The sequence below is a fragment of the Phytophthora sojae genome (assembly GCF_000149755.1).
Source record: "Phytophthora sojae unplaced genomic scaffold PHYSOscaffold_22, whole genome shotgun sequence".
Lineage (NCBI taxonomy): Eukaryota > Oomycota > Peronosporomycetes > Peronosporales > Peronosporaceae > Phytophthora > Phytophthora sojae.
Genome location: NW_009258136.1, coordinates 46785 through 61906, shown reverse-complemented (window position 1 = coordinate 61906; position 15122 = coordinate 46785). Strand labels below are relative to the sequence as shown.

At 57.5% G+C, this 15122-nt stretch overlaps 5 protein-coding genes across 5 annotated transcripts; 1 reads left to right on the top strand and 4 right to left on the bottom strand.

Moving 5' to 3' along the window:
* Nucleotides 1-630: 630 nt before the first annotated feature.
* Nucleotides 631-1365, bottom strand: PHYSODRAFT_440733 (hypothetical protein; the record flags this gene model as incomplete). Its single annotated transcript, XM_009541345.1, has 3 exons — nt 631-735; nt 943-1156; nt 1256-1365. Coding segments are annotated over 3 exons (429 nt in total), but the record flags the coding sequence as incomplete, so codon positions are not given.
* A 2021-nt stretch (nt 1366-3386) lies between these two features.
* Nucleotides 3387-4190, bottom strand: PHYSODRAFT_535287 (hypothetical protein; the record flags this gene model as incomplete). Its single annotated transcript, XM_009541344.1, has 1 exon — nt 3387-4190. The coding sequence occupies one exon, from the start codon at nt 4188-4190 to the stop codon at nt 3387-3389; it is 804 nt and encodes a 267-aa protein (XP_009539639.1).
* Nucleotides 4191-4394: 204 nt separating this feature from the next.
* Nucleotides 4395-8740, top strand: PHYSODRAFT_348671 (hypothetical protein; the record flags this gene model as incomplete). The annotated part of the gene is made up of 5 exons (XM_009541343.1): nt 4395-4964; nt 5061-5153; nt 5277-8041; nt 8105-8480; nt 8555-8740. 5 exons carry the CDS (start codon nt 4395-4397, stop codon nt 8738-8740), a joined length of 3990 nt encoding a protein of 1329 aa, XP_009539638.1.
* A 170-nt stretch (nt 8741-8910) lies between these two features.
* PHYSODRAFT_535258 (hypothetical protein) lies at nt 8911-11765 on the bottom strand (the record flags this gene model as incomplete). Its single annotated transcript, XM_009541342.1, has 5 exons — nt 8911-9521; nt 9579-9711; nt 9772-10017; nt 10094-10283; nt 10381-11765. The coding sequence occupies 5 exons, from the start codon at nt 11763-11765 to the stop codon at nt 8911-8913; spliced, it is 2565 nt and encodes an 854-aa protein (XP_009539637.1).
* Nucleotides 11766-11975: 210 nt separating this feature from the next.
* Nucleotides 11976-15110, bottom strand: PHYSODRAFT_342845 (hypothetical protein; the record flags this gene model as incomplete). The annotated part of the gene is made up of 1 exon (XM_009541341.1): nt 11976-15110. A coding segment is annotated over one exon (3135 nt), but the record flags the coding sequence as incomplete, so codon positions are not given.
* Nucleotides 15111-15122: the final 12 nt, after the last annotated feature.

Here is a 15122-nt window from a genome sequence, read left to right as displayed (position 1 = left end):
CATATTATAATCTCCAGCTCTACTTCAATAGTGGCTGCCCTCTATAATCTATCACGATATTTTATATCAGGGTGAAGGGGGTCTAAAAATGGCTTGTTTCGTAGTGATATCATTTGGGTCTCGCCATCCAAACGGGACCGCTAGCGAAACCATACTGATTTTCTGTTCGGTCTCGTTTAGATGCCGTAGGACCAAAACAGGACCAGACCTGCATAAGACCTGTTTAAAACCTTACCGTGTAGGAGCCGTCGAACGCAGATAACGAGATACATTCAGTAGGCGGACGTGGTACCTTTCACGTTGCTGCTCGTTCCGGATCCCATCCACTCCAATCTGGCGAGCCCACACAGTCGCCGCTCTAGTTGGAGTGTCCACCGTGTCGGCGAACACTGCAGGGTGCTCATTGTGTAGGGGAAAGCGCCTACTACGGAACGGTAGAGATTGAAAGACCTGGCTCCACTTTGTAGCCATTTCCCTCGTCCAGAAGATCAGATGTACTGCATGACGCACTTCGTCGTAGCAAACCTGCTTCGTATCGCGAAGCATGGCTACAACTTTAGGCTTATCGTAGCCACCTCGTCCTGCGCCAAGTAGGATCATGCCGATCAATCGTTCGCGAGTCTGGAAATCAGGATAGACTGGGAAGTCGGGTTGTAGCAGAAGAACTAGGTCTCCTTCCACTTGAGCCTTAATAGTGTTTTGAATTACTCGGAGTGACGCGTTGCTGCAGATCCGCTTCAGGAATGCTGGTAGATGCTCGCACAGAATTGAACCCTCCAATAGTCCGCGAATCACTTCTAACTCCAGCTCCGTTGGTTTGCGCAGTAGCGCTGGGAAACCAAACGGCGTTTCACTCAATTTGCGTAGTTCCTCAATGTCTTGCGGAGAATACACCTTGCGTAAAAATCTGAACGATGATGCACCGGCCCCCGTCATTTCAACGTCCGTGTCAGCTGATTCGGCCTGAGGGAACAGTTTCTGAGACCATGGATCTGCTGTGGCTCCCGTCTTGACCTCCAACTCGCTAATGCGGAGATCGATTGTCTTGGTTAGAGATCGGTTGAGCACTTTGTAGATCGAACGGGTCAGATCGTGCATCGCGGCTCTCCATTTGCGCTCGTCCGGTCTCCCACTTCTCAGATGAGCGAGCAGGAAGCTGAGCATTTGGTCCGTCTCGTCGTCAGTGAGTTGCGGGTAGTGCTCGCGATCGGCTGGTAGTGGCTCCCTCGGGCGTGCATTGAATACCTCCGCAAACATTACTTCGGCATATTCAGTTGCGTTTACTACTTCTTTTGCCCTCTGAACGTCGAGTCCGGTAAGTTCACTACGCAAGTACGCGTACATCTCTGCGAACGTGAGCTGTTCGGCTTCGTCGTGGCCTGAGGTTGCGGCTTCATCGACCTCCGGCGCCGAGGCGGATGCTGCGCCCTCGTCCATGTCGACATCAGCGGTGTTACTTCTCGATAGGTTGGGGTTCTCCGGCGGAGTAGGCGATGTCACGTCGATCACTCCGTGATCCTCTACGCTGCCGTCTCCCTGCCGGTCCGGCGGCTTGCCGTGGTCCTCCATGAGGTCGTGTTCTCTCAGGTCCTGCGAATAGAGGATCGTATAGTTTGCCTAAGATGTTCTCGTGCGCTGGCTCTTTAGCACTGTGTTACTTCACACCTTCCGTTTTATGAAGGCTCCCCGGCCCCGAACACGTCGTCACTCTCGTCACGTCGCGGCTTGGCAGCAAATTCGGAAGTGTAAAAAAAATGCTTGTTGTTGCTAAAACTTCAATTTGGGTGGTCAATTGGCCTCGCTTTGATTGGCTACTGCGCATTTTGCTCTAAAAAATCATCTTGTTGCTGCGCAATTGACTACCCACGGCCAGAACGAACCGAACCTGAACTATGGTTCGGTCGTTTTTTCGCGAACCGAATAAACCTCAGAACCGCGGTTAGCGAGGTTTTATTGTTCAGACTAAGATTAACTTAATCGAATGAGCCGAAGTGAACCTAAACTTAAGCGAGTGGAAGGTTCACTTTGGTTTGTTTCCTAGGAATTTGATTGGCTAGACGATCTAAGCTTGAAAAGTCGTGGCTTTTGGAAAGAGCCCAGGAAAACGACTTAAATCGTGTAATCCTATAACCTTTAGCATAAAAGTAGCTGCAAAGATGAAACCTCGATAGATTACCTCGTCAAGATTAATAGCCTAATAGATTCTATATTCTGAGAGAGAAACTGTTGATACGGATAATGATACTCGACGGTTATGCAGCTCTAAGAGCATCTCCAGCGGTTGGTCTCAAACACGGTTTTATCCTAAAAGTAACGCTGTTAAGACTTGGCCGAGACTTAAGGCTTCCACCAGAAGGTCCTATTGCAGGTTTTAACTTCACCGGGACCTATAGATTGGCTTTCGAGTCTTAAAATAAGACCACAATCTTAATGCCACCCATACAAAACTGAAGAGTCGCCGTATTTAAAAGATTGCACCAAGACTGAATGCAATTTTCACATGCGGGATAGAACTCACCGCTGGAAGTAAGTCGGTCTGCGCGGGTCTCAACTGTAAAATTGTGGTCTCAAAGACCCTGTTACGTCTTAGGATAAGACCCACCGCTGGAGATGCTCTAACCGAGTAAGGCGGGTGAGCCAATGAAGACGTGAGTGAGAAAACGAACCAAGGACGTAACTGTGAATGGCGTGGTTCGTGTTTTTAAACTAGCAAAAATGACCGCGAACCTGGAATATCGATATACTGAGTTCACAAAATGGTATTTGAAACTTCCGAACTCGGTAGACCGGTTTACCGGGTTGAACCCGGTAAACAGAACCCGGCGGGTTCTCATGTCTCAGGTTCGTTCAAGCCGTGTGACTACCACTAATGATGTTAATTATGGAGTGTTTTTTTGTTGGGCCCGACATTGAGGAAGATGCCGATGACAAATGGGCTGAGCTGGCCGATGCAGCGATATCAGCGCAGGGGGCACTAATAACCAGCATTGCTCTCATAACCAGCATTGCTCTCATAACCAGCATTGCTCTCATGCCAGACGCCGTCTTGCCCCGAGCACGAAGAGTTTCTAACCTGCAGTAGGAAGGAGAGGTCATCCACCACTACACTGTAGTGGTGGATGAATCGCCCCATTCCCGATGACTCGGTAATGGAGCGATTCCCGTACTAGCTTACCCGGGCGACAAGCGTCCCGGGGGAGGTCGCAGTTCGTAAGGCTAGAAATTTTCATCAAGATGATCAATCCCGTGGCGCATGATATCCAGCACAGCACGAAAACCAACCCAAGAAGAAACAACACGAAGTGCTAGAACTATTTAGTTACGGGACTTAGCCTGAAGACCCACTGCAATGGATGCTCCTCCTCTCGTCCACCTCGGCTCGCTCCCTAGGCCGTGCGCTTGAAGTGGTCCTCGTCGATCGTGGAGTAGACGTGGCCCTCGCTGGTGAGATAGTTGAGCGCGCTGCGCAGCTGCGGCTCGGTCATCTGGCCGCGGAGGTCGGCGTAGATCTGGTCGATCTTGAGGCCGCGGTCGCTGGTGCACGTGCCCAGCACGTCGAGGATGGCCTTCTGCTCGGGCGAGAAGTTGGAGTCCATCATGCCGTAGTCCATGGCGCCGCCGCCGCCGAAGCCGCCCGCGGCCGCGCCGGCGCTGGGCTGGTTCCACTGGTTGGCGCCCTTGGTGGGCGTGTTGAAGGACGTCATGGTGACGTCCGCCTTGCCGTCGTGCACGGGCCGGGTGTTGTAGCAGTGCACGTAGATGACCTCGAGCAGGTGGTGCGTGAGCTCGTTCAGGTCGTCCACGGGCGTCACGTTGAAGCACGAGAGGCTGGCCTTGCCCTGGAACGAGCGCAGCTTGCCCACGACGCGCACGTAGCTGCCGTCGCGCAGGCGGTTCATCTCGCTCTCGCTCGCGTCCGGGTCGTCGGCCGTGACGAAGTACTGGCAGTCGAAGGCGCCCGAGCCGTCGTCCAGCTGGAAGCGCAGGCTCGTCGAGTGCGGCGTCAGGTTGGTCAGCAGCCCCACGAGCCGCACGGTGGACAGCTCCTGGCCGTCCAGCCGCAGCGCGTCGTCGTCCCCGGAGGCGCCGCCCAGCGTCTGCAGCTGCTTGATGCTCACGGGCAGGATGCTCTGCGCGCCGCCGCTGCGCTTGGTGGGCGTGGCCTGGCTGCCGCTCGGCTGGCTCGACATGAAGCCGCCGCCGCCATTGCCCGGGTACTCGTCGTTGCCGTACGCCTCGTAGCCGCCGCCGTAGTTCATGGTCCGCCGCCGCTGGACTGCAGTGAGTGTGATAGCGCGCCAAATAGAAATTAGAGCTTGGCGCCAAAAAGAACCCTTTTTTGAGAGTACTCGGCTAAGTACGAGAAGAGCCGCCGCCTCAGTTCATTACCGGCCATGGAGTTCCTGGTGCCGCTGCACGCGGCGGACCTGGAGCTGGCCAAGGCGGGGCGCTACCACGTGCAGAGCGTGCTGACGTTCGAGGACGAGACGGCGGCCGAGATCTCGGCGCGCGTGCAGCGGCTGGAGGACCGGGTGCTGGGCAGCGAGGCTGGGCTGGAGCTGCTGCAGGAGGACCCGCTGGACGTGGCGTACAGCCTCGTCAAGAAGCTGCCGGCGCTCTCGGAGCCGCTGCGCATGCGCGTGGTGGAGATGCTGGCCGCCTTCGTGTCCAACGCCACCGAGGGCGTGCTGGCGCGGCGCCCGGGCAGCGACGCGGAGGACGTGGCGCTCTACCGCAGCGCCTTCAAGGCCAGCGTCTACTTCCTCGTCACGGCGCTCACGAGCGTCAGCAGCCTGCAGGTGCAGGCCGAGAAGGACGTGCTCAAGCACAAGGGCAAGAAGAGCCAGACGTCGGCGCTCAACCGCGTCAACTGGAGCAAGGTCGTGGAGGGCGCCATCCACAAGCTCAACCGCTCCGTCAACCCCGCGACCTTCAGCATGTGGAACATGAACGTGCCCGAAGAGGTGGGACGGCTGGCGAGCTAGGAGGCGCGCGCCCGAAGCCTGAGGTGCATTACTTGCTCACAGCTTCTTGTCTGGTCTTGTCTTCTCTTGTCGCAGGAGTTCTCCATGCTGTACTGCAAAGTGGTGTTCGAGCTGCTGGGCAACGCGCCGCTCTGCCGGGGCAAGTCCTTCAAGCCCAAGCTCTACCATGTACGCACGTCACGCCTCGTCCGTTTGCTAGTAACCAACCGGTTGCGTGACTAACTAACTGACGCCACGGAACACCCCACCGCTCTTGCTCGTGTTGCCGTCTCCTCTGTCTTGCTGCTGCAGCTGCTCGCGATGAGCCTACAGAAGGCGCCTGCGATCCACATATCAGTGGTGGCGTCGCTCATCGACTTGATCTACACGCACGAGCACTTGAGCGCATCCATCGCGGAGCTGGTCGAGCTGCTCTACTTCAAGTACGCCAACATGACCTTCGCGGCGGACCTCATCAGCGAGATCGGCAAGATCTCGTCGCGGGACGCCTCCAAGGACGTGGCCGGCACGCGCAACATCGCCATGTTTCTCTCGAGTCTGTCAACGCTCACGCCGGCGTTGATCATGGGGAATCTGAGCTTCGTGTTGGCGTTGCTGGACTCAGAGGCGTACCAGCTGCGCAACGCTGCTGTTACGTGCGTGGCGCAGATATTGTTGTGGAACTTCCGTCAAAATGGACTGGACCCTCAGACCGCCTCTACTGACGACGCTGCAGCAACGAAAAAGAAGTCGCGTAAGCAGAAGAAGAAGAAGAACGACGAGGAAACCAAGAGCGACGGATCTGATAGTGACGAAAGCAGCGATGACGAGGGCGGCAGCAGCAGTGACTCAAACGACGACGACGAAGAGGCTAGCAAGACTTCTGCACAGGCCCCGCGCACGTTTTCTCGATCCACGCGAGATCAGCTCCTCAGTGTGCTTGAGGACCGCACACATGACATCAACTCTTTCGCGCGAGGCCACGTCTTGAAGATGTGGGCGCTGTTGTGCGAGGAAGGAGCTTTGCCGCTGCACATGCTCAAGAACGTGACGCTGATGGCTGTCGGGCGGCTGCAGGACAAGGCCGCGGTGGTTCGCCGCCATAGCATTCACTTACTCTCTCTGTTATTGGAGAGAAATCCTTTTATGGGGAACCTGGACCGAGACTTCTACGCGAAAAAGCGTGACGAATTGACCGAGGAAATGAAGAAGAAGCGTGACGAGGTCATCGCTGGCGCGGAGAAGGAAATGAGCGAAGCGCTGGGGGAGATCGCCATTCAGAGCGAAGAGGGGGCATCTCCTTCGCCCCCCAGACCAGCAGTCTCCTCGGAAGAGGAAGCTGCTGCCCTTGAAAAAGAGTTGCAAAAGACTGTGCGCCTGTTGAAGTTCTACCAAGACGCGATTGACTTCATTGATGAGTTCGAGCAGCGGGCATTGCCGTTGATGGGGCAGCTACTGGGAAGCAAATCGATCTCGGACGTGTTGGAGGCCATTCAGTTCTTTGAGAAAGCGTATCGTTTCCATCTCGGAGCAGCTCAAACTGGGATCAAGAAGGTTTTGCCGTTGACGTGGCGATCTGATGTGTCGATTCAGGAGCAGTTGTCGAATACGTTCGTGTCTTTGTTTATTCGCATCGATGTGGACGATCCTGAGCGCAATTCACCGCAGCTCGTGGCTGAAAATCTGGTCAAGTTTTTGGATGAGTGCACTGTTGCGGAGTACACGTGTTTGGAGCGAATTATGGGAGAGCTTCATCGCAGTCAAAAGGTACCGATGGTGGTTATCAGCTCTCTTTGGGCACTTGTGGATGTCACTGTTTATCCGATCTCCGTTGTTAGCAATGCTTTGGTGCTGCTGAGCATGATCGCGAACATTGATGATTCGATGCTGTTTTCGAACGACCGTCTGGGTCAAGTGCTCTCGATGGGTTTTGGTGACGTGGCGTGCAGCCCTGGCTCGCGCTATCGCGTTCTTGGCGCTGCCTGTCGATTGGTACAGTGCATTCAGCTAGAACCGAAGAATGCGGTTGCGAAAAGCAACAGTCAGACCCAGCGGCGCATTCAACGCTCGAATCTGGATGCGACCGAGCAGATTATCCTTCGGTTGCAGCGTTTCCTTGCTCTGGATTTTGTTGGCGACGAAGGAATTGATTCGGAGTGCCTGCATTCGACCTGGTTTGATACCGTGCAGCAAGCAATCGAGGCCATATTTTCTATTTGTGAGCGTCCGGAAGATGTGTGTGGTGACGTGATTAAGCATTTGTCGCTGCGTCTGTTTGAGAGTGAGACAAATGATGTTTCTCGTGTGGAGCTGGCACATTTTTTCTTCGTGTTGGGCCACTCGGCAGTGAAAGTAGCCATTCACGTGGAAAAGCTTGCCGCAAAAGTGAAGAAAATGCGTGGTAACCGCACTGCTGCGGCGAGACCATCCGATAACTCAGCCTCCGCTGGGGATGCCGAGGATGTGAGTGCGATGGAGGACGAGCTTGGTGTGGCCGCTGAGGTCGAGGCGGAGGAAGACACCTTTGTGAACAATATCATTCAAAAAGAGATTGCTTGCCGCAATCTGCTGGGAATGTACGGTCCTCTTATTATCCGAGTGCTTGTGGGCGCCGAGGAAGAGTTCAAGAACGACGAACTCTTGACCGAGTGTGCGGTGGTGGCTCTCAGCAAGTTTATGGCCGTGTCCGAAGAGTTCTGCGAAAAGCACTTGCAGCTTCTGTTTACGATTTTGCAAGATTCTCCGCAGCCGTCCGTGCGAGGTGATGTGATTATCGCGCTAGGAGACCTATCGTTCCGATTCCCCAACTTGGTGGAGCCTTGGACGTCGCATCTGTACAACCGTTTACGTGACGTGAACCTGAACGTGCGCAAGAACACAATCGTGGTGCTCTCCCACCTAATTCTGAACGACATGATCAAGGTGAAGGGCCAAATCAGCGAAATCGCCATCTCTTTGGTCGACGAGAACGACGGAATCCGTAACCTTGCCAAGCTCTTTTTCTTCGAGCTGTCGAAGAAGGGAAACAACCCCATTTACAACATGCTTCCGGATGCGATTGGCCAGCTGTCCACCAGGTGAGTTATCGGGTTAAGGTTTGCGTGGTTTCCACGACTAACTCTGTCATGTATTTTCTGTAGCGAGCTCGTGTCCAATTCAGACTTTCAGACGATCACGCGATTCCTCATCCAGTTTATTACGAAGGAAAAACAAATCGAAAGTATCGTCGAAAAGCTGTCCCAGCGGTTCCCGACAGCGTCCAAGGTGCAGCAGCAGCGTGACCTGGCGTACTGTTTGGCACGCCTGCCGCACACAGAGAAGTCGCTCAAGTACTTGTACCAGAACCACAAGCTCTACAGTGATGCTCTCCACGATAGCGTGGTTGCCGACAACTTCACCTCTCTGGTGGCGAAATCGCGGCGCGGGAACAGCGCGCTGACAGCGACGGCCGAAATGAAAGAGGCTATTGACAAGCTGGATCAGTTCATTGTCGGGAAGAAGGAGGGCAAGGAGGAGGTACGTGTTTGCTCATGCAGGGGGAGGCCCCCATTGTACTCGTACTCATTTGTGCATTGTTACATCCATGCTAGGGCGATGCGATGGATGGCGATTCCACGGAGCGTGCGACGTCACCGCAGGCCAAGAGCAGGGCGAAACGGAAGATTTCCGTTAAAGGTGCGAAGACTACGCGAACTACGCCAAAGAAGAGAGAGCGGGCCAAGCGCAAGGTGACGCGTAAGCGCGTTGTGAGCGAAGATTCCTCTGAAGAAGAGTGACAGGCCGATCTGACACCGAAGTAACTCGTCGTTGTGACTACGAATAAAAAAATCACTGCGTGTTCGTCGAATATGATAAGCCCAAAAACGCAAATACTCCCGCGGCATGCGATGGCGAAGCTCATCACCACGCAGTAGGCGGCTGCAACATCTTCGCCTGCAATAGATACTTAGCCTGACAGCGGCTGGCGCTCAACGCCCAGCAAGCTCGTGCACGCAGTCAGCACGCGCAGAACCTCGTCGGGATCGTCCAGATAATACTGCGCACGACTGACCTTCATCCCAACAGTGCACGTATAGCAGTTGCTGCCCTGCACGACGTCGAACATGTCCTCATCAGTGCGCTCGTCTCCCAGCGCGAGGATGAAGTCGAAGTCCAGAGCCGTGAAGTAGGGCGTCTCGCTTTCGTACTCGAGAATGCGACTCACGGCGCGGCCCTTGTTGACACGCCACGGTCGGATCATCACGTACTTCTTAATTCGACACATCACCACACCAACCGGCAGATCACGCAGCATCTGGTCAAAATGCAGCTGCATATCCTTCGCCTGCTTCAGACCGAAGGTGGGGTCGGCATCTCGAAAGTGCCACGTGTAGCAGCAGTCTTTCACATCCAACAGCGAGCCTGGAGTTCGCTCCGTGAAGTGCTCCAAGATGCTCTCCACTTCATCGCGCCATTCCAGCTCCACGTCGCTGAACATGCATTGCCACGGAGCTCTCTCGAACATTGCACTCTCGCTGGCCCCCATGACGGATGAAGACGAGCTCGCAAGCGGATCGTCTTCCGAGGCTGTCGCCATCGCCAGCGATTCGGACGCAAGCGACACGTCTTCGATACTTAATCTCGGCAGATTGTCTCCGCTAGCGCCGCTTCCATCCACGTCAAGCGTAGATGGGTGCTTGGACGCCGGACGGAACCAGTAACCGTGCTCGGCTGCCAGTCCGACGCGTGGTAAATGACCAAACCATTCCTACCAAACGCAGCTGTGAGTAATTTGTAGACACTGGCTAAACACATCACATCCACTAACCTGTAAACGGGTCTTGTTCCTTCCGCTGATAATATAGACGGTGTTGCGAGGATCCGCAGTGAGATCTTCGAGGCAAGACAAAAGTGCAGCGGACGGTTCTGCGAGTTCTTCCATGCTCTGATAGTTGACGAGTGTGCCGTCATAATCCAGCAGGAACAGACGTCGCTGGCTGCGCTCGTAATATCCAAGCAGTTGCGCCGTATCCAGCTTGTCCAAACGATTGTACTCTTGCGCCGTAGCAGCAGCCTGCATTCGTAGCGAGAATAGTTAGACAGAGACGTTCTATCTCACCACACACAAGATAACGAGTCAGCCAGCTCACCTCGTTCAAGGCTGACATGATTCGTTGCGCCCACAGCGTCGACGTGTACGTGTGTACATATCGCGACAGTTGGTGGTGGCGGATCCGCTTAGTGGTCGGACTCATGCGAAGCGCTGTGTCCACGCTTGCAGCAACTTGCTCAATGTGCATCGGGTTGACCAGCAACGCGCCTTGGAACGACGATGCACACCTGACGGCACCCACAGCCGTACCATATCGAATATGACATCATCGTTAGTCAGACCTGCAGCAACAAACAAAACCACCTGCCACAGCCACCAACTCACCCTGCGAACTCACTGTAGACGAGCACACCGTGACAGCTCTTCTTCTGGGCGGCAATGAACTCCATGGCCTGTAGATTTATTCCTTCCTTGATGCTGCTGACGATGGCGACATCGGCGCAGTTGTAGAGCGCCACGAGCTGGTCGTGGTCGATGGACTGCTTCAGATAGCGCACGGGGCAGTACTCTGCGGTGCCGAACCGCCCATTTACGCGGCCCACGAGCTCGTTGATCTGTCGACTGAGCATTCTGTACTGCACAGACGCCGTGCGTCCAGCATCACGCACGACCGCGTATAGGACCACTTTGCCGCGGTACTCTGGGTAGTGCTGCAGCAAGTACTCCATGGCCTCGAGCATCTCCGGGATGCCCTTGCAGAAGTCGAGCTTGTGCACGCCCACGATGATCTTCATGCCGTCCTGCTGCCGCTTGAGCATCTCGACGTGGGCCTCGACCTTGGGCGTGACCGCGTACTTGACTGGGTCGATGCCCATGGGGCAGATGCCGAGCGAGATGAGCCGCCCGTTATACTCGACGCGGCTCGGGGAGCTCTCGAGCCCGAGCATGCGCGTGCAGACGTTGAGGAAGTGGCGCACGTAGTCGAAGTGGTTGAACACGACGAGGTCGGCGCCCAGCACGCCGTGCAGCAGCGCCTCGCGCACGGGCAGCATCTGGAAGAACTCGGAGGACGGGAAGGGGCAGTGGAAGTAGAAGCCGCACGTGATCTCCGGGAAGCGGCGGCGCAGCAGCCCCGGCAGCGCCATGAGCTGGTAGTCGCACACGAGCACGAGGTCCCCGTCCTTGTAGATCTCCGACACGGCCTCGAGGAACTTCTGGTTGGCCGAGCAATAGGCGTCGTACTTGTCGCCGAAGTTCTCGAGCAGGCGGCTGTCCGAGCGCTGCGGCAGCGAGTGGAAGAGCGGCCAGAGCACCACGTTGCAGAACTGGTTGTGGTACAGGTCCAGCGTCTCCGCGCCCAGGAAGACCGGGTGGCACGCGAAGTCCGCCTCGAGCCGGCGCCGCACGCCGTCCTGGCTCGACTCGTCCACGACCGCGCCCGGCCACGAGACCCAGTGCACCGAGTTGCCGCGCCCCAGGTAGTCGATGGCGCTCTTGAGCCCCGTGGCCGACGCCGTGTACTGCCAGCCGTCGCCCTGGTCCGTCTTGAGCATGCGCACGCAGCGGCGCAGCGAGCACACGATGATCTTGTTGCTGTCGTTGGCCATGGGGATCGGCCCCAGGTTGCGCGCCAGCGAGTTGTAGCGCTGCGAGTCCTGGCGCACGGCCGCCAGCCGCCGGTGCAGGTCGTGCAGCTGGTCCAGCAGCGAGCTCTCGCCCAGCTCCGCCAGGCTCGGCGGCGCCGCGGCGTCCGTCCCCGTCGGCTCCATCCCTCCTTGGGAGTTGGGTCTTTTGATGTGGTGCGACGAGAGGCGAAAATGCCGTAATTACAGATCTAGTACTACCCTAATACAAGTATGGCTGACTTCAACTTGACTTGCCCCAAGAGGATTCAATGCAATGCAACGTATTATGAATGAGAAGGAATGCAGACTACAACGCTAAAAGTCACTGCACGGCCGTCTCCGAGCGATCACGGATTACTGGCCGTCCACGATGGGCAGCAGCAGGTCGCGGTACTCGCCGCTCGTGTCGCCTCGGATGCGCTGGCTGAGCTCCTTGCCGTACAGCTTCTTGTACGCCGTCTTGACCTCGGGTAGCAGCACGTGGTAGCGCACCACCGCCGCGCTGAGGCCGTACTCGTCCGTGCCCAGGCCCTTCATCGTGCTCTCGAAGAGACTGGCCAAAAGCTCGAACGGCTCGAACACCATGCGCACGTGGAAGAGCAGCGCCGCCTGGGCGTCGCCCTTGAACTCGCCCTTGATGGCCTTGACGATGCTCGTCTTCTTGTACTTCTTCGAGTACGCGGCGTCGACGTCCTTCAGGTGCTGGCCAGGACTCGACACCACGATCCGGATGAAGGTCTCTTCGTCGGTGCCCCACTTCCCTTCGCCAGCCTTGTACAGAGCATCAGCGTCCGCCGCAGCCTTGGCGCTCGTGTGCACGGCAGGGTCAAAACTCGGCACGTCTCCCTGCATAGCAGCCAAGATGACCTTCTTGAGGTCACCACTTAGCTCGCCGCTCAGCACCTTCACCAGGTCCTCGCCGTACTTCTCCTGGAACGTCTTCTTCAGCAGCGCGATCTCGGCGTTCGAGCGCGCCATCACGACCGGGTAGATCCACTCCTCGGTCGTGCCCAGGCCCTTCGTCGCCTTGCGCAGGATCTCGGCCTCCACGTGCTCCAGAGGGCTCGCCAGCATCTTCAGCAGAAGGCCGTAGTCGCTCGTGCTCTTCACCCACACCGTCAGGCTCTGCTTGTACAGGATGCGGTAGCGCCACCAGATCAGGTAGCGCTGCTCTGCAGTCTTCGACAGTAGCAGCGATGCAAGAGTCTTTTCGTCAGACGCGCCACCAGTGCATTTGGAGTTGATCTCCTCAACAGCAGCTTCAATGTCGGCGTATAGACCCAAGGTCGCACCACCGGCCACATCGTGGCAGGTCTGAGCGTACAGATTGCCAAACCCGACGGTACGGACAATCGTAGAAGACATCGCCGTCACCGAGGACGACACTGTTTTCTTAACTATGCCAACGGTACTGCTCGCCTTCTCCTCCACCGACGCGCTAGCGCCAATGGCCGCACCGACAGCAGCGGTAGCAGCAGCAGCACCGCCCACAGCAGCAGCGGCACCACGAACAGCAGACCCGCTCGACGTGCTCACAGTACCACCACCAGCAGCAACCACCGAGCCAGACGCCGACGCCGACGCACCGAACTCCACCTCGGCCGCATCAAACACCGACAGAAGCAGCTGGCAGTACTCGCCACTCACCACGCTCTGGATGCGCGTGCGCAGCTCCTGGCGGTACAGACGCATGTACACGATGCGAATGCGCACCAGCAGGCGGTAGTACCGCACCACCCACGCACTCAAACCGTACGCGTTCTTGCTCGCACTCTTCAGCGTCGTATCGAACAGCTCCGCAAGCAGCTCCACCGGCTCCAGCACCGAGCGCACCAGGAACAGCAGAGCGCGCTTGGCGTCGCCAGAGAATTCCGCCGTGATCGCGCCCGCCAGGTCCGTCTTGTACTTCGCCACGTACGCACTGTTGATGTTGCGCACGTGCTCAGCAGGGCTCAGCACCAGGATGTTGATGAACGTCGTCTCATCCGTGCCCATGCGGCCCTCCCCCGCCTTGTACAGGGCGTCCGCGTCCGCAGCAGCCTTCACGCTCGTGTGGATCGACGCGTTGAACTCGGCCACCTCACCGCGCATGGCGGTCAGGATCACCTTCTTCAAGTCGCCGCTAAGCTCGCCGCTCAGCACCTTCACCAGGTCCTCGCCGTACTTCTCCTGGAACGTCTTCTTCAGCAGCGCGATCTCGGCGTTCGAGCGCGCCATCACGACCGGGTAGATCCACTCCTCGGTCGTGCCCAGGCCCTTCGTCGCCTTGCGCAGGATCTCGGCCTCCACGTGCTCCAGAGGGCTCGCCAGCATCTTCAGCAGAAGGCCGTAGTCGCTCGTGCTCTTCACCCACACCGTCAGGCTCTGCTTGTACAGGATGCGGTAGCGCCACCAGATCAGGTAGCGCTGCTCTGCAGTCTTCGACAGCAGCAGCGATGCCAGGGCAGCCTCGTCCGAAGCCGCGCCCGTGCACACGCGCTGGATCTCCTGCGCAGCCGCATCGATATCGGCAGAGAACGTCATCGACTCGACGCTGCTGCCCTCGCGGGCGTAGCGGGCGTACAGGCTGCTCATCGCCGCGGTGGCCGTGGCGGTCTCCGTCAGAGCAACAGAGCTCTCCTCTTCGCTCACGCCAGACATCGACGCAGTCACCGTAGAAGCAGAATCCAAGACGCTCGCCGTCTTGCTGCCGGTGGCGCTCACTGCAGCGCTCGACGAGATCCTCGCCTTCTCCTCCACCGACGCGCTAGCGCCAATGGCCGCACCGACAGCAGCGGTAGCAGCAGCAGCACCGCCCACAGCAGCAGCGGCACCACGAACAGCAGACCCGCTCGACGTGCTCACAGTACCACCACCAGCAGCAACCACCGAGCCAGACGCCGACGCCGACGCACCGAACTCCACCTCGGCCGCATCAAACACCGACAGAAGCAGCTGGCAGTACTCGCCACTCACCACGCTCTGGATGCGCGTGCGCAGCTCCTGGCGGTACAGACGCATGTACACGATGCGAATGCGCACCAGCAGGCGGTAGTACCGCACCACCCACGCACTCAAACCGTACGCGTTCTTGCTCGCACTCTTCAGCGTCGTATCGAACAGCTCCGCAAGCAGCTCCACCGGCTCCAGCACCGAGCGCACCAGGAACAGCAGAGCGCGCTTGGCGTCGCCAGAGAATTCCGCCGTGATCGCGCCCGCCAGGTCCGTCTTGTACTTCGCCACGTACGCACTGTTGATGTTGCGCACGTGCTCAGCAGGGCTCAGCACCAGGATGTTGATGAACGTCGTCTCATCCGTGCCCATGCGGCCCTCCCCCGCCTTGTACAGGGCGTCCGCGTCCGCAGCAGCCTTCACGCTCGTGTGGATCGACGCGTTGAACTCGGCCACCTCACCGCGCATGGCGGTCAGGATCACCTTCTTCAAGTCGCCGCTAAGCTCGCCGCTCAGCACCTTCACCAGGTCCTCGCCGTACTTCTCCTGGAACGTCTTCTTCAGCAGCGC